The sequence below is a fragment of the Vicia villosa genome, unplaced genomic scaffold (assembly GCF_029867415.1).
Source record: "Vicia villosa cultivar HV-30 ecotype Madison, WI unplaced genomic scaffold, Vvil1.0 ctg.000044F_1_1, whole genome shotgun sequence".
Lineage (NCBI taxonomy): Eukaryota > Viridiplantae > Streptophyta > Magnoliopsida > Fabales > Fabaceae > Vicia > Vicia villosa.
Genome location: NW_026704976.1, coordinates 1,258,093 through 1,277,416, shown reverse-complemented (window position 1 = coordinate 1,277,416; position 19,324 = coordinate 1,258,093). Strand labels below are relative to the sequence as shown.

Genomic DNA, 19,324 nt, shown 5'->3' with positions numbered 1-19,324 from the left:
ATAAAGGCAATTTGCTAAGGGTTGTAATCGAATCGATCGATTATGATAATTAGTGACAAAAATCAATACCTATCAATTTGTCAATTATGTTGATCAAAGCTATTGGTCAGTGCGATTAACAATAATAAGGTTTGAAACATTAATCAGGGTTGTACGCCACGTCAAAATACACTTTTTTTTCACAAACTGCGAATTTCAAAACTACGACAATTACCAAACTGCGTACGGTAATTCAAAATACCTTCAACACACTCACACTAAATCTAAGGCGTACAACCCTGCCCCGAACTACGTAGACTCTGATACTCTATAAGGAGGTACGTAGGCACTTGGTAACAAGGCGAGTCCCCTTCCCCGAAACTCCAATTAGGTTCGAATCTTACCGTTCACCCTTGAAAGCATAAACCTTGCCTTAACATTTTTAGCCACAACCGTTACCTTAGACAAAACCTTAGGAAAGGGTTAAGGGTGCCTAACACCTTCCTTTGACCCGATCATAATAACTTATCCAGATCTCTCAACTTCGTAGGGTTTCCTATTTGCCCTGGGAGAATAGGTGGCGACTCTAAAAATCTAATTTTTTAGGGCAAGTTGCTACAGTATGCCTCGCGACGTTGTTTTGCGATGTTTGTGATTTGTTGCTTCATCAGTGTCTCATGATGTGCATGTTTTAGCGACGGCCTGGATTGGCAAACAGCGACGAAGGCTTATGCCTGTTTTGATGCCTCTATTTATTGGCAATTGGCGATGGGGGCTGAAGCCCTGGGTACCACATGGATGTGCATTTGTTAGAGTTGCATTTCATTTGTGTGACTATGATGTTATGTGTTTGATATGTGAATTTATGTGACTTGTTTTGAACTTTGAATATGATCTTATGTGAGATATTGTGACTTGTGTTGTTGATTGAAACACTGAAGTAAACTAGACGGTAATGATTATACCGCAAAGCGATAATTATTATAACTTGAACCTGAATATACTGTTTATCATCACCTTATTTATATTGTTTGATATCTCACCCCTTTCTTTTGTTTCGCCGTTACCTTTATACTGGTAACGTGCAGGTGATAGCATGATGAAGATTTACACGCTGTGAGTTGAGTCGGTGGTCGCTCTGATACGTAGCACTCGGGGGGATAAACGATTGTTTTAATTATTGTTTTATTTGCTGAATTTTATATGGTTTTGGTTTAAATTGTAACTTAAAGTGTGCAAAGATGCTACGACGTTATTTGAATATTCATGAAGTTTGTTGATTCCGCTGCGAGTTAATTGTTAATTATCGTTTTAAATTCCTGTGTTATGTATCTATGTGAAGGTAATTAAGCCATAATTGTTTTGAATGACGAATATGTGATATCCCAAATGATTGTATGTTTTGAATTTTATACTCTGATTTTCCGTATAATTTATCGGGTAGATTTGAGGTGTTACAGGAGACCCCTTTCAAATTGACATACGGAACCGAGACCGTAATCCCCGTTAAAATCAGAGAACTTTCTCGTCGGACTAAATCCCTGTCAAAATCGACTCACTAGTCTTATGCAGAAACATGAAAGACTTACGCGAAGGCAAACTCGCACCTAATTGGGAAGGCCCGTACCGAGTTTACGATAAAACAAAAAACGGGGCCTACTATCTCGAAAACTTGCTCGGGGAAAAACTGGCTCGACCCTAGAACGTTGAGAAGCTCAGACGATACTATAGCTAACCAAGCTACTCATCATCCGACCAGCCTTCACTAACAACGAAGCATGGCCAGGTAAGGATGCGCGTCATGGTACAGACGCGCACATCTCCATGACAATAAAGGTCGAACTCTCGCTCATAAGAACATCAGTTCAGCCTTGCGGGGAAGTCTATACCTAGTTCCGCCATTGTGGTACCTGTTCGGAACCCAGCTCGCGATGGGAACATTCATGCCACGAGCGCTTGGCCCCGGCCGCGGGCTCGTACTCGTCATTCATCTGGATCCACTCTGGTATTTCTGGTTTGTTCCCCACACAACTAGATGACTATTGTCAGTCGAGCATCTTCAAATCAGAACCTATGTCAAGTATACAACACTTACAAAAATTCAATCATTACAATTCAGCATACACAAGCATGCAGGCTTCAGAAAACACTTAAAGTTTTAAAACAAATGATGAAAATAAAGGAATGCATTAAAGGACCGACCAAAACGGTCGACAATATTCAAATATCACAAAATATACAGGTACGCAGGCCCCCAAAACAAAAAAAATGGGCATAGCCCCATGTCTTAAATAAAAAGCAAAAAATTGGCACGCAGGACAAACAACATCAAGCTTTCCTATCTGGCGTCCTCACCTTCCTCTTCCTCCCCGTTCTCGTCCTCGATGCCCTCAGGGACCACAATTTCACCCGCCACCACTTTGAGTAAAGATCCACTCCATTTCTTAAACTCCATTTCTTCTCCATTACTATAGTTTTGTGTGTATATTGCACGTATTTCTAAGACATGTGACACATAGTTACTATTTATTTAACTTTATGCACACAAAACTATAGTAATGGATCCTCCATTTCTTTTTAGGAAATGGAGTAGATCCTTACTCCACCACTTTGTAGTACGGGTTGATTCTTTCGATGACCAGCTCGACCTGAGGATTGATGACCTTCATCTGCTCGACCGTTGTCGAGAAACCAACACTTAGAGTAGCCATATAATCTTCCTCTAGCTCTCTTATCTTCGCGATCAGCTGCGCTCGCGTCGATAGAGCCTTCTTATCTTTGGTCTCTTATTCAGCGGGACGAGCATCAGCCTCTAGCTCTTTAATCCTTTGGGCAAGGTTGTCTCACTCCTTGGTCAGATCCACACTCTGTTTGTTTTTGCTGATCATTTCTTCAACTAGACCAGCCTCAACTTCATATTTGTGTTTGTAATGCTCAAAGTCCTGGTCCAGCTTGTCGTACTTAAGCCCAAGGGACACATGTTTGGCCTTCAGATGATCATATTCAGCCTGCGAGAAAACCCCCACACTGTTAAGGGCGAGTGTGGCCGCCATAATCCTCATCGTACCCTCAGCGTCCTGAGCTACCTGCGCCTCTCGGGCCTCTTGATCACGAGAAAGGATGTGTTAGGCTTCCTCTTTATGCAGGAGGAGAGAGTTTTTTCCTGAAAAAAAGTCCTCGGTAGATTGTACAAGGGGCGGTACAAAATTCTCCGAGGAGCCAGGTTCCTTACCCTCCGGCCGAGCATCAGGGGAGATTTGAATCTTCTGCTTCTTGGCCGGACCACCCGAGGATACAGGACTCACATCTGAAGAAGGCGAGGAACCCTCAGAGCCAGCCACCTTTCCACCAGTTTTTAGTTGCTGGACCCGGGTCTTCTTCGGACCACTCTTAGCACCTTTAGTGGCTCGCAACTTGACCATCTTCTCGTGCACATCAGCCATTTTTCCTGCACACAACAAACAAGGTTAACCCGAAAACGAAGGAAAAATTATAAAACATACAAACTCAATTTCTAACAAAATCGTGGCCTCTCCGTCCGTTCAACAATCAAGGAGGGCCTTGGTATTTATATGACAGGCGGCCTGGATAGGCTCACCCCGATCATCATAGATCTGTTGCCCATATGGGGTGGTATGCCTGGCCGGTCGGAAACCACCGACATATTTGACGAGCATCTAGTACGCGGCCCGATCACGGTCATCCATATCCTCGTCCCTGTATATGTAATTGTCCGCTCCCCTCTCGAAGTGCTCGTACTGCCATTCCAAAGAGAACTTACAGGAAAGAGCATTTTTCTCTCTCCTCCCTCCTCGTACTCCACAGTGTCGAACAAGATCAAAATCCGCGGCAGGGTTAAGTGGCTTAATCACAAAATATTTGTCTTTAAAGTGTTTTACGGAGTCGGTGTAGATATGAAACAGCTTCCTCGACTGCTTATAGGAAACCCAAGCATATCTCCCATCGAGATCGCTTTTCCTTTATAAATGAAAAACCCAGAAGAATAGCCATATGCTCGGCACGACCTCGAGGTATTGACATACGAGCTTGAATGCCCAAAGAAAGGCCATTGCATTGGGATGAAGTTGAGAAGACGCCAGCTGCAACCAATTGAAGACATTTGCTTGCAAAGCCGTGAAGGGAAATCACATCCCTACTTCTTTAAAGGCGAATTCATACATCGCGAAGCGGTTCCTCGGAAAAGCCAAGCAAATCCTGTGATAAATCTTAGGCGGGCAAGCCTTCCATGAACTTTCCGCGCCCGGCTCTAGATCCTCTACAACTTTAAATGCTTCCCGAAGATGCGTAGAAAATCGCGAAACTACGGTTAACGCATCAGAAGCCACCCAGTCCTCAGGTCTCTCGCCGGAACAACCGGAACAGTAGGGACACGCTACTCTTCGGGGTCAACTTTCACATCTATTAGGTCGATATCAGGGTTTTCTTCAGCCATTTTACCTGAAAAGCAGAGGAAACAGTGAATTTGACTATAATCAAATTCACCCTTCCACCGCAAACCAAATGAAAAGGCAAGGATAGATGATCGGCCCACGAACCTACTCTCGGCTATGGATACTTTTTCCCTCGAAAATCAATGTCCCATCACTCTCACGACGGGGTAGATCCTCCCGAGGAAACCTCTAAATTTTTTTTTTGTTTTGCACATATACTGCTCGGCAAAATCACGCAAAGAAAAATAAAACCTGCACGTCTTACTCATAGCCTCTTTGAAAAGGCTGCTCATAGCCACGTAATATGTCACTACTACAAGCCTATTTTAACCTAACGTTCACCAGTCAAACATAAATACCCAGAACACTAACAATCTGTAACAAGACTAAGGAGAAGTTACTTACTTGTTGGAACTTGAAGGCTGGGAAGTTGCGGTGATGAGGAGCTTCTTGTTCTTGATAACGGACCAGCAGGAAAGAGAACACTCAGGGAAATGTTCAAATGATTTCCTTCACCCCTTCTTATAGTAGTGCGTTACGGGGAAGTGGGAAGAGGAGTCGTCACTGCCATTATTACCTAGGCTGCTAGACTCCCCTAGGCAATGATGGCGCCGCAATTGTCTGCCACACGTCATAAATAATCTAACGCTCTACATGTTGAATGTCAATCATTTCGCATTTCCCAACCGCGTGAAGGCAAAAGAAACGATTCACCTCCTTGGCTTTGTCTCCCCTGGAAATTTCAAGGAGAGACGCTCACACGGCCCTCGGCGGGTAATGATCACGAGCACGACGCACGTGACGACAACTATTCCGAACAGTTTAAAGTCATTGCCCCACTTAGAGACAAAGACTTAGGGGGCTCCTGTTCTGGTCTGAGTCGAGCAGACCCCACTTAAAGTTATTGTTGATTCAGTCCTACCTAGTGGGAGTTCTGGCAATTTCCTAGCACGTGGGCCTCTAATGAATTCAGACCAACGGAAGTACCTTGCAGGTACACCCCCGTCCAACGGAAGTCCATATCATTACAGGCCACAAAAATCTATCTAACCAGTTACGATCAACTACTATTATAAAATAAATACTTCTATAAAATGTATTGGAAATTATTAGTTAAAGGAAAAAGCAGTATTAAGTTAAGGATAAAATGTATAAATAGAAAGTTAAAAGGAAAAGGTATCTGAAATTAATATATTACTATTAAAAGATAAAAGTGAAATTTACCAAAAATGCAAAAATGATAAAATTGACACGTCATTCATTAGTCATTATATATATGACTTTAGAATAAGAACTATTTCACTTCATTTCATTTCTGTTTTCTTCCCGCTACTAAATCTTCTCTGAAACAAAAACTATTTCCATTCGTTTTCAGTCTCATTAGAGAATGGTTTCTTCCAAACGTCATTTCTCACGCGAAGAAGAGGAAGGATCAAATCACCAGAAGAAAGTAAAACAAGTTGCGTTGGAACCGCTTCCTTCATCGCAAGTGCTTCTCAATTCCGCTGATTGTGACTTAGGTATTCATTTTACCATACTCTTTCAGTCTCACTCACTTCGGCAAAAAAAAATTATTTAATTTTTATGTTTATAGAAGGTGTTTCTTTATTGATGTTAGATTTTACTATTGAAGCAATGGTTATTTGTATGTTAATGTATGGTGTTTCATGATTGATTTTGTTAGATTTCAACATTGAATGCAATGGACTTGTTGGATATGGCCTTCATAAGGAAGGGTTTGGTTACTGTTGGTCTGGTGCTAAAGCTAGTGTTGGAATAACAAAGGGTAGATATTGTTATGGCTGTGTTATTCTTTCTGCTCAGCCTGTTGATACGGATGACACTCCTCCTGACCAGCGGCACCTTTGTCGACTTGGTGTTTCTAGAGGTGATGATGCTGTTGGAGCTCTTGGTGAGACCAAACACAGCTATGGTTACGGAGGCACCGGCAAGTTTTCTAATGCCGGAAAGTTTTTAAATTATGGTGATAGGTTTGGTGTTGGTGATACAATTGTTTGTTGTGTTGATCTTGAGAGTAAACCAATGGCTTCTATTGGTTTCTCTAAGAACGGTAAATGGTTGGGTACTGCAATACAATTTGATGTCAGTTCTCTTGGTCTTGGAGCAGATTCTTCTCTTTCAAAGGTTTCGCCTTGGGAATGGACACTTTTTCCACATGTTCTGTTGAAAAATGTTGTGGTTCAGATGCAGTTCAGTGTTGAACAAGGACTTGTTCCTCAACAAGGGTTCAGACCTTGGGCCTTGGCATTTGCAGATGGAAATGCGGTTATGGGACCTTCGTTTTCTGACCCAAAGGATTGTGAATTGATGATGCTAGTGGGATTACCGGCTTCAGGCAAGACTACATGGGCGGAAAAATGGGTGAAAGAACACCCGGAGAAGCGTTATGTTTTGCTTGGTACAAACTTAATTCTTGAACAAATGAAGGTTAGTTTAGCTCCCGATCAATTTTTGGTTATCATTTTTCTATCTTCAAATTTTTTTAACCTAATGATGTTCAGGTTCCTGGACTGTTGCGGAAAAACAACTACGGTGAAAGGTTTGATCGTTTGATGGACAAGGCAAGTTCAATGTTCAATGTAATTCTGTCCAGGGCGGCTAACATACCTCACAATTATATAATCGATCAGACTAATGTGTACAAAAATGCACGCAAGCGTAAGCTTACGCCTTTTGTTGACTATCAAAAGGTAGCTATTTGTCTTTTTGTTTGTTGAAGCTAGAAAAATAAGTTTACTATAGATTTGATAATATAATATTTTGTCCGTTCCAGATTGCTGTTGTCGTATTCCCAAACCCAGAAGAGCTCAAGAGACGATCTGAAAAAAGATTTATAGAAATGGGCAAAGAAGTTCCAATTGAGGCTCTGAATAACATGATTGGTATTTTTTTTTACCCTTTACTTGTTATCTACTGGTGTTTAGTTTATCATATTTTTCTTAACTTAATAATCTTCTTATGCTTATTTTGTTATTTTATGAGCATGGCAGCTAATTATGTTCTACCTAAAAGCAAGGATTTGCCGAATTCCGATGAATATTTTGATCAGGTATAGTTACTTACATTGCTTTTTGTTTATCTGACAATCAAATTATCAAGCATTACTATACTAAAGCTTCATTTGTATTTCAAGGTTTTGTTTGTTGAACTGAACCGAGACGCGTCTCAGAAGTATTTGGATCAGATGAAGCAAGATACTCCATCTCTATCTAATAACAACCCGTCAACATTATCACGCAGAGGTTCTCAGTCTTCTTTCGGGCCTGCATTACAAAATCAAGGAAGTTCGACAGGTTTTTATCTACTTACAGTTTCTTCTCGATCTAGCGGTCTATTTTATTGTATAACTATCTTTAATAATCCCAACATTGTCGCACTTTTTCTCAGGAAGTGGTATTCACCTGCGGAGAGCTCATTGTCCCATCTCTCAAACCGACTATAGGATGTCTAGTCAAGTTAGTCAGATAAACCTATTTTACAACTTTCTATATACTTGCAAACTTTTCACTGTTGTTAAATAGAGGAAATAACAGCTATACAATGGAATAGCATAATAATATTTGAGCAACTAGCTATTGTTTTCCAATATGATATTTAACACAATATTGTCAAAATATTTTCTATGATCTGCAATTTACAACACTGAAACTTTTCCATCTTGGTTATTTCTATCTTGTGGCAACAATGCTAATTTCTAAGGACATGTTTTCAGGTCGATGCACATGGTCATATGACTGAAGCTCAGTTTAGCATGAATCCATTGTCTGGAGGATATCCAAGCAGTCAAATTTCTCACGTTGCAAGATCACCCTATCCTCTTGGACTTTATTCCAATAACGAAGCATCTTGTTATCCTAAAGATAATGTTGGTTCCAGTAGAACTTATAGTGACATCGAAGCATACAGGAACCCTGTTTTGGGTAGCCATTATAGGCCAAGTACGGCAGGGAACATCAACATGGGTTTTCCTGGAAGACCTTATGTTGACTACCGTGAGTCACAACCTTTTAATTATAGTACATATGGAAGATCTTATGTTGATCACAGAGATTTCCAACCTGAGTTTCCTTCACCTGCTGCAGCCACGCGTAATTATTCTCTTAGATTTCTTTGTTTTCAAGTTATTTTTTTAATCAACGCAATAATAATATGTTTCTATTACATTTCAGCTTCGCTTCCCCCGTATGGAGAACCAACAGTAAGACCTCAACATGGTGGATTACCTGATAACGTGCAGTATTCAGGGAGATATGCTTGTCAGTATCCAAAATATTACCACCCTTGAAATTTACCAGACACTGTATTTGGTAAGTGGAACTCTCAATATGTAATTATGGATGTCTGTTTGTATTTTGGATATACAATTTGGCTTAGAGGTGTCAAGTTAAGAACACCAAATATGATCTTGTAATATAAAACAAGAACATTTCAGTCTAATGAAATAAGCTCAGAAATAATTTTTGTAGTAAAATAGATAATGCTGTTTTTTATATGTGGCGCGTACTCTTACTTAAAAGTGTATTATTGTATTTAAGATTCATAATAAAAACATGAAATGGAGTAATCTTAAAATAATATTTAAGATAAAAATTCACAATATAGGATTTGTTTGGTTTTCATGATACAAAATGGAGAAGTGGTATTTTCTTGCTATTAGTATGTATGATGTTCATTAATTTTCTTGTGTTTTGTGTCATGTGCTTTCTTAATAATTGCAATTCTGTTTGGCTTGGTTTGTTGTCTTATAGGTACGGCTCCGCCAGAGAAAAAATCCTGGATGCGCATGGAAGGCTTAAAGGACATGGAGCTTTTGAAGGAAATCCTGATGTTGATTCAACCGAAACCAGATGTGGAAGATAGATGTGTGTGGTGGAAAAACAAGGAAGGATTCATTGTCAAAGGTAGCTCTATGAGAGGTTGGAAGAGTTTAGCTGTGAAAGATTTATTGTAGAGGAAGGTATTCTTGGAGAATTGAGAAAGCTTTGGAGATCCATAGTGCCAAGCTAAATTCATTTATTTGGGTGGAGGGTTTTGCTGAATAGATTGTTGAGGCAAGACAGTTGCGGTACAAAATCCTTAGGAGGCTTGACTTGTATTCAGTTCCAAAAGTGAGTTCTTTGGCTGAAAAATAATTGCAGTTTCGGCTTCAGTTTAGTGTAAAGTTAAGGCAACATTACCTTAATAATGTATTTGGATACTAGTACTCTCTTACATGCCTTAATATAATTGAGGACACTTGTAACATTTTAAAGCACTTCACAATTTTTTTAAATTTGAATAATACTTGAACAAATGTGTAAATAACAAATATATGTTATTTCTATCATTTTCAATCTTGATGAACTCATCAGAATTAGAAGAAAACAAAAGAAGTAGAGTTGGAACTCGTCATCGCTTGTTTTTTTTTTTGAGTAAGCAAGTTATATTAAAAGGAGAACTAAGGGTTCTCAACACCTGTTTACATCAAGAAAGGGGAAATAAAGCCCCACCAAAAAAAATCGAGAGAAATTACAAAACAATTAGTGCTACGAAAGAAATAACAAAGGGTCTTTGTTAAATTCGTAAAAACTACAAATGGGATGTGTAATCTCTCCTATAAACAACCACTTCCAAACCAATACCTTGATGCTCCAAATTGTATTATCCACATTCCATACTTCATTCCTAAAACAAACCCCATTCCTAAAAAGCCAAAGAGTCCATAAAATGGCCAACCAAACTACTCCTATTTTACCTTCTTTAACTTTCTTTTTTTTACAAAAGGAGAACCAATCCATAAAGCCAAGAAAACAATCTTCCTCCACACCGTTAAACGGTTTTCCAATCCACATAGCAATCGCAATCCAAACCGCCTTGGCAGAAGAACAAGAGAAGAAGGAATGATTCCGACTTTCCGGATCTACTCCACAAAAAACACACTTTGAGTTATCTACCGACAAAGAAATACCCCTTTGTAAGAGTAAATCCCTAGTAGGAAGTCTATTAACAAGGATTCTCCACCCAAACGCCTTTATTTTGAAGGGAACTTCCACTTTCCACACCAAACCTAACGCCCCATCATATATATTAAACGGACCAAAAGGAATACGCGAACCGGCATAAAACTTATAACAAGATGCTACGGAAAAAACATCATCGGGCTCCGCCCTCCACACCACACCATCGCCCTCCACTACTCGTCATCACTTGTTGTTCTAAATTTGCTGATTGTGACTTTGGTACTTATTTTTCTATATGTTTTTCAATCTCACCTAGTTCATTAAAATTCAAAACCTTCCCTTTAATTTACAATAATGTAATTCATTTATTTATTTGAATTGTATATTTATATATGGTGTTTTTTTATTAATATTATCTAATTTAATTTAATTTAAATTCTATATTTAAGTTGCATGTTTAATGTGTTTCTTGAATGATTTATATGGTTAGATTTCACCATTGAAGCAATGATGGTTTGTATGTTTACCAATGCTGGAAAGTTTTTAAATTATGGGGATAGGTTTGGTGTTGGTGATACAATAGTTTGTTGCGTAAGTTGAGAGTAAACCTTCTATTTGTTTCTCTAAGAATAGTAAATGGTTGGGTGCTGCATTTCAATTTGATGTTGGTTCTCTTAGTCTTGGAACTGATTCTTCTTTTCCAAAGGTTTTGCTTGGGAATGGACACTTTTTTTTTTTTTTTTGTGCATATTTTATAGAAAATTGTTTTGTTCAAATGCGATTCTCTTAACTATTGCGGATGGAAATGCGGTTACAGATTCTTCATTTTCTGATCCTGAGGATTATGAATTGATGATGCTGGTGGAATTACCAACTCCAGAAAAGACTACATGGGCTGAAAAATGGGGGAAAGATCACCCAAAGAAACGTTATGTTTTGTTTGGCACAAACTAAATTCATGAAAAAATGAAGGTTAGTTAACATGTCGGCCATTTCGTGGCTATCATTTTTCTATCATTAATTTTTGCTTAAACCAGTGTTGTTGAGGTTCCTTGCGGAAAAACAATTGTGGTGAATGGTTTGATGGAGATGGGATGATAAAAGGAGATTAAGGGTCTGTTTGTTTCAGCTTTAAAAAAATGGATTTTTTCTTTGTATTTTTGAAAATAGATTTTCCAAAACCGTTTTTCAAAATATTACAATTTTTTTATATTCGTTTTTTCTAAAATGAAATACTAATTTTGACATCCTAAAACATACACATAGATTATTGAAGATCAAACTTTTTCCAAATCGCAATTTTTTCAAAAAATTGTATTTCAAAAATGATTTTTATAAAAATCTATTTGAAATAGCTTCAAAATTAAGTGATTTTTTGAAATTTTGATATCCAATTTTATTCCATAAATAGGTGAAATACCTAAAATCACATTTTAAGAATAACTATTCAAACACAATTTTCATTTAAAACTTTTATAAAAAGTTTATTTATAAATTTTTTTTTCACAAATTTTGTAACACTATAAAATCATTTAAAAAAAAACCAAAACAAACGGGCCCTAAACAATATATTTAACACAAGAGATAAAAATATTGTAATATAAATAGAAAATTTCTTTACCCACCTCCCTATGGGGGTCACCCCCAGCGAAAACCCCACTTTACCCTTGCTTTGAAAATGCATTTCCGAAAAAGAAAAAAAAATTTAAATTTTTCCAGACTTCGGAAGTGCATTTCCGAAAAAATCCCAAAAATTGGAATTTTGATTAATTCGGAGATGCATCTCCGAAAAAAAAATCTAAAAATTATGAGTTATGAATAATAAATATGAATAATAAATCTAAAAAAATTTATGAGTTATGAATAATAAATATGAATAATAAATTTAAAAAAATTTGATATAATTTATGAGTAATGAATAATAATAATCATATATTTTGATATAATTTAAGAGTTATGAATAATAATTATTATATATTTCTATTCTGATTCATATTTTAAAATTTAAAATAATTTTTATTAAAAAAACTAAAATAACTTCACTTACAAAATGAGTTATAATTTTTTATTAATATATTTATATATTTATATATTTATAATAATTATTATGTATTTATAAAAAAAATTAAACAAATGAGTGTTTTAATTTATATATTTATATAATAATTATAATAATTATTATATATTTATAAAAATTATTATATATTTATATATTTATATAATAGTTATTATATATTAATTATAAATATATTTATATATTTATATAATAATTATAAAAATTAAAAAATTAGTGTTTTAATTTATAATAATTATTATATATTTATATATTTATATATTAATTATTATATATTTATATATTATATATTTATATATTTCACTTACAAAATTAATAATTATTATTATATATTTATATATTTCTATTCTGATTCATAATTAAAATTGAGTTATAATTTTTTATTTAGTTTAAAAAAATTAAAAAAATTTTTTGTCTTAATTTTATTCAATGAATAAATTTTATATTTAATTTTATATAATTTAAAATTTACTTATGGAATTAAAATGTTTTTGATTTATATAAGTTAAAAATAATTTTAAACTTTAAAATTGTTTAGTAAATTTTGATTCACCTTGATTTTATTGATTCACCTTCATTTTATACCTATTAATTGTATTGATTCACCTTGATTTTAATTTTTTAATAATTATTGAATTCTTTCGGAAGTGTATATCCGAAACATTCCAAGACCAATTTTGTCTTGGAATATTTCGGATATGCATCTCCGAAGACACCCCCTCAAAAAAAAAGGTGTTTTCGGAAATGCATCTCCGAAAACTCAAAAAAGGGGTGTTTTCGGAAATGCATCTCCGAAAACACCTTTTTTTCGTGTTTTCGGAAGTGCATTTCCGAAATAAGACAAATTTTGAAAAAAAAAAACGTTTCGGAAATGCATTTCCGAAGTGAGGATATTTTGGGTTTTTCACCAGAGGTGGCCAAGAAAAGAGGGAGGTAGGAAAAGAAATTTCCTATTAATATCTCTTGAGAAAAGGAAGTGTAATTTACTCTTTTAATTTTTAATAAATCTATATCATTAATTAAATCAAACAATTCTATTTTTATGTTCCATTAATGAGAGAGTAGATTGAACCGTTGTTTTAGACATTACCTTTATATATGATAAGATTATGACATGTTCCACTAATGACAAGCGGAAACAGGTTTGACTAATTTGGGGCCAAAATAACTTATTTCATTTCGTTAATCTTTTTTCAAGTAATTCAATGTGTTATCTTCTATTTCCTTTTGTTTTTAATTTTATATTTTAACTATATCCTCTCCCATATCCCTTCTTCATGATCTATGCGAATGACACGCACATCATCCTCTACATTTTCTTCAATGAAGGTAGGAACATTTGTTGAGAAAGGAGGAGTTTCGGAAATATCAAGATTCACATCTTGATTTTCATCACTATCATGCACCTTTCCTTAAAGAACAACTGACCACCTTTTATTAGAAGGATTTGTGACATAAAAAACTTGTTTTGCTTGAGATGCCATGATGAAAGGTTCGTCCGCATAAGCAAACTTGTTAAGATCAACCAGTGTAACTCTAAATTCATCGACTCTTACACCACTATTGATATCAATCCATTTGCATTTAAATACAGAAACTTTAAACACAACATAATCAACTTCCCAAATCTCTTCAATCACCCCAAAGTAGGGTGTATATGCCATAACCGGGTTTTTATCTTTAGCACTAGAGAAGTGCATGGACTCGGCCACAATCATAACCCCACTATTTTGCGTGGTACTATGGTCATCCTTTGACTTCGTATAAAAGGAAGTTTTATTAATATCATATCCATTTCAAGTTATTATGTTACATTTAGGTTCATAGTACAACCACTTAATTGTTTTTGAAGCACTATCATCACTAGCCATTTTTTCTTTAAACCACTCAGAGAAACTCTTATTATGCTCTTTTAACAACCCTCTTTCATTCATCTTGGGGTACTTTTTCTTTATGATGCTTTTGTGAGTAGATAAGTAAGGTTGAACTTCATTCGTGTTATTCAATATATACAAATGCACTTGAACAACCACATCAATACTTAAGCTCTTGACCTTTAAACCTTGTGTACACATACCCTCACATCTTCCCTCATGACGAGACTTGGGAACCCCGACAGCATCCACTTCCGACAAATAGTTAGAACAAAACTCAATTGCTTCTTCTGCAATGTACCTCTCAATAATCGATGCTTCTGGACGGTGTGGGGTTTTGGTATACCCTTTTAAGATCTTCATGTATCGCTCTATTGGATACATCCACCGTAAAAAAATGGGACCACATAATCTAATCTCTCTTACTAGATGAACAATCAAGTGAACCATAATGTCAAAAAATGAAGGAGGAAAAAACTTCTCTAATTGGCACAAGATAACTGCAGTCTCATTTTCCAAATCGTCTAACTTTAATGGATCAATGCCTTTGCAACAAATTGCATTGAAAAACAAGCACAACCTAGTTATAGTCTTCCTAACATTGTTAGGCAATATCCCACGAATAGCCACTGGTAGTAGTTGTTGCATTAAGAGATGATAGTCATGAGATTTTAAGCCAACTAATTTGAGATCTTTAACCGATACAAGCCTCTTGACATTTGATGAGTAACCATGCGGCACTTTGATACTTTCTAAACACTCACAAAAACTTGTATTCTCTTTTTTAGACAAAGTGTAGAAGGCAGGAGGCAAATACGTCTTGTTACCTATATAATGTTATCATCAAGAATTTCAACAATTAAAGTTATGGACATGTTATTTTAATATCAAAAGGTAAGGATAACTTAATTTGAACAAATAGGTGGTACCTATATATTATAGAGTTAGCTCTTCTCGTATACCCATCACGCCAAAATCTAGACGAGTATTAATACCATCCTTTGTCTTGCCTTGAATGTTGAGAAGTGTTCCAATTACACTATCACATACATTTTTCTCCACGTGCATCACATCAATACAATGTCTTACCTCAAGACGATACCAATATGGAAGATCGAAGAAAACCGACCTCTTTCTCCATATATTTTCCACAATAGGTCGCTTTTGGTACTTTCCAAAGACAGCAGTAATGCCCTGTTGTCGTTGGTAAACTTCCTCTCCAGTTAAGGGCTTTGGAGCAACACCATGCTCTTGTTCCCCATTGAAGGCTTTCCATAATCTACGATATGGATGATAACGATTTAGAAATTTTCGATGCCCGAGATAAACAGTCTTATTTCCTTTTTCAAGCTGATGGTAACATATGTCTTTTTCACATATAGGACACGTTTTATGCCCTTTAACCTTATACCCATAAAAATTGCCATATGCCGGAAAATCGTTGATGGTGCAAAACAACATGGCACGCATATTGAATTGTTCACCAGAATGCGCATAAAAAACATCCATCCCTTCCTCCCACAAAACTTTTAAATCATCGATCAGTGGACTTAGATAAACATCTATGTCATTTCATGGTTATTTTGGGCCCGAAATCATCACCGATAACATAATATATTTACGCTTCATGCACAGGCTATGAGATAGGTTGTAAATAATCAGAAGAACGGGCCAAGAATAATTATTAGTATTTAGATTACCAAACGGATTCATTCCATCAGTAGAAAGTCCAAGTCTAATATTTCTCGACTCTTTGCCAAAATTTGGAAACAAAGAATCTATTTTCTTCCATTGCAAAGAATCAGCTACATGGCGAATTTGTCCATCACATTTTCTTTCTTCTGCATGCCATCTAAGATTCTTTGCATCGTCTGCATTAGCGAATAATATCTTGAACCTTGAAATTATCGGTAGGTACCATACCACTTTCGCGGGAGGACCCTATTTGACCTCCTCATCATCACTAGATTCACCATGTCTCTTTTTGTAGCGTGACGCCTTGCACTTCGGACAATGGTTATAGTTTACATACTTTTTTCTGTATAATATGCAATCATTAGGGCATGCATGTATCTTTTCATACTCCAAACCCATCAGACACAATATTTTCTTTGCCTCGTAATAACGACTTGGAAATATGTTACCTTCTGGAAGCATTTGTTTCAATAATTCAAGCAATTCAGTAAAACTTTTGTCAGTCCACCCATTAATTGCCTTCAGATTAAAAAAATTTAACACGGTTGACAAACGTGTAAAATTTGTGCATCCCGTGTACAAAGGTGTATCCTTGTCATTGCATAAACTATCATACGCATGTGCCCTCTTAAACAAATCTTCCAGACGATCATCCATTTCTACACTAACATTATCTCTTTGGGACACATTTGAGTTTAATACTACTTTACCGTGCCATATCCATTGTGTATAACTTTGACAAATCCCTTCACAAATTAGATGATCCATGATTTCTTTCTTCCTAAGTTTTGGTTCTTGATTTGCACAACGAACACATGGACAGAGAAAAAGCGTAGGAAGACTTTCTTTAGCATTACTTTTAGGAGGAGGAAGATCTTTTTTAGCATTACTTTCAGCAAACTGTAGAAATTCCATCACTTCATGTTCGTACTCAGCACTTAATCGATTAGTTTTCATCCAACTACGATTCATACCTATGTTACAAAATTAATGCATACATAATTAAATGATTATGACGCCTACAGTTGATATTAAAAATTTGTCCAAAATGCGGGGGTATAAACATTATTTCTAATGAAATTATTTCATGTTTAGCTTTAGTACTCATTTATTTAAAGCATGAAACATCATTGTTTAGCCACATCTAATGCGGCATAAAAATTACTTAGTATTTGCATGAAAAATTACTAGCAACAATTTAGAATTGAAGTTTAAGGAAAACATTTTAGTTAGCTGTTAATAAGTGCCTGGACTAAACTGTTTACCGACGAAGTATATTTAAGAAAGTAAAAAATGGTTTCAAACATGCTAAGTTAAGGTACCTGGAGAGTAGATGGAGTAACTGTCAATGATTTTATCTCGGAAAGCTGAGTAGAATCAAAGGAGGCTCCTCTTTATATGGAGATACTGCTGCATCAATGGTAGCAAAAATTATTGATGACAACTATGAATGCCTTAAAAACTATTGTTGAATGGAGTTTCGATTCAATTTTAAGAAACATTGGTTGAATCGGAGCGGTATATCAACTGCATCCATCATATGGTGCAAATTTTCAGTATAAATCTGTGATACTATATAGTATAAAGATATACAACAATGTACATTTCTACAACTAAAAACTACAAAATCATGAGAAGCAATGCATGGTAAAATTGAATCACAAAATTGATTTTCAGATTTTCATAAACAACTAAAAAAGTTAACAAACAACACAAAAAGATTCTTGACTAAGCAACAATTTTAATTTTAAGAAACATTGGTTGAATTAGAACGATATATCAACCGCATCCAGCATATGGTGCAAATTTTCAGTATAAATCTGTGATACTATATAGCATAAACATATACAAAAATATGCATTTCTACAACTAAAAACTACATAATCAAGAGAAGCAATGCATAGTAAAATTGATTCACAAAGGTAACACATGATTCACAAAGCTACCACTATCACTATATATATATATATATATATATATATATATATATATAACATGTAGATGCTGACAAATCTAACATTATGTTAAGCATATTTCAAAACTCACAGAAAAACAGAAATTTATGTTACAAGCTTTACCTTCACAGAGGCGGTCACGTCGGCACAAGGGAAGGAGTGGTGACGACGAACGAACGGAGCGGGAGTGGTGCCGTTCGGCGAACAAACATAGCGGGAGTGGTTTCGTTCGACGAACGAACGGAGGCGGCCGCGGTCGGAGAACGAACGGAGCGGTGACGACGAAAACAGATGTGGCCAACGAACGACACAAGGGAGGGAGTGGTGACGGCCAACAACAGTTTCGGTGTAGGGAGTGGTGACGGCGAGCAGCAGTTTCGGTGGAGGAAGAGATCCAGTTTCGGCAGATAAAAAGAAGCAGTTTCGGCAGAGAGAGAGAAGGAGTTTCACGTGAGATTTTTTTTTATTGTAATTATTAAGGTTTAGAGAAAAATATTGGAGACCTTTTCAATCGGGTTTACTACTGGCCCGATGTAAACGTTTTGCTAATAGAGTTTTTCCATCGGTTTTCCATTCGGACCGATGTAAAAGCTCACTCGCTCTCCCATCGGGTTTTTCAAGGAACCGATGTAAAAGCCCTTACAACAACATTTCACATCAGTTCTAGATAAAAACCGATGTAAAATCCCTTAGATTAAAATTTTGTTTTTATTACGAAACTGCCACCGCATTTTTTTTCCATCAGTGAAAATAAGTGCTTTATGTAAAATCATGTAACCAAATATGTTTTTTTTAAGTGTTAAATTCAATTTAAAGATTATAAATTAAAGTAAATTAAAAAAAAAACTGATTCTGACTTCCACTCTCATATATATATATATATATATATATATATATATATATATATATATATATATATATATATATATATATATATATATATATATATATATATATATATATATAAAATTTCTTCTACTCAAATTTTACTATTTAACCAATTAAAGAGTCCTATAAATTTCAATTGTAACTAAAATTAAACAAATTTATTGTCATATACATTATGAACATGCTTGATTTGATCAATAAATTGGGTAAAAAAATTAACATTTTCATTAATTTTTTAACTACTTTCTCATCATAGTCCATACCAGGGTGTCTTCAATGTTTTCAACGTATATAATTCAAAAAATTTCTTACCTCAAATTTACAAGAATGGTGGCCACTGGTACATATAAATTTAAAGAAAAACCAAAATCTTGAAAAGTCAAATTTGCAAGGATTGCAAGAACAGTTGTGGTAAAATTAAAGAATGATATAAGGTTATAGATTCTCT

General features: G+C 35.6%; 2 protein-coding genes across 2 annotated transcripts; both read left to right on the top strand.

The window, feature by feature from the left end:
- Positions 1–5,817: 5,817 nt before the first annotated feature.
- Positions 5,818–7,972, top strand: LOC131622843 (uncharacterized). Its single transcript, XM_058893868.1, has 7 exons — positions 5,818–5,950; positions 6,115–6,878; positions 6,953–7,141; positions 7,225–7,333; positions 7,442–7,500; positions 7,585–7,744; positions 7,839–7,972. The coding sequence occupies exons 1-7, from the start codon at positions 5,818–5,820 to the stop codon at positions 7,970–7,972; spliced, it is 1,548 nt and encodes a 515-aa protein (XP_058749851.1).
- Positions 7,973–8,177: 205 nt separating this feature from the next.
- On the top strand, positions 8,178–9,699 carry LOC131622783 (uncharacterized). Its single transcript, XM_058893823.1, has 3 exons — positions 8,178–8,539; positions 8,621–8,758; positions 9,200–9,699. Exons 1-2 carry the CDS (start codon positions 8,182–8,184, stop codon positions 8,734–8,736), a joined length of 474 nt encoding a protein of 157 aa, XP_058749806.1. The 5' UTR covers positions 8,178–8,181; the 3' UTR covers positions 8,737–8,758; positions 9,200–9,699.
- Positions 9,700–19,324: the final 9,625 nt, after the last annotated feature.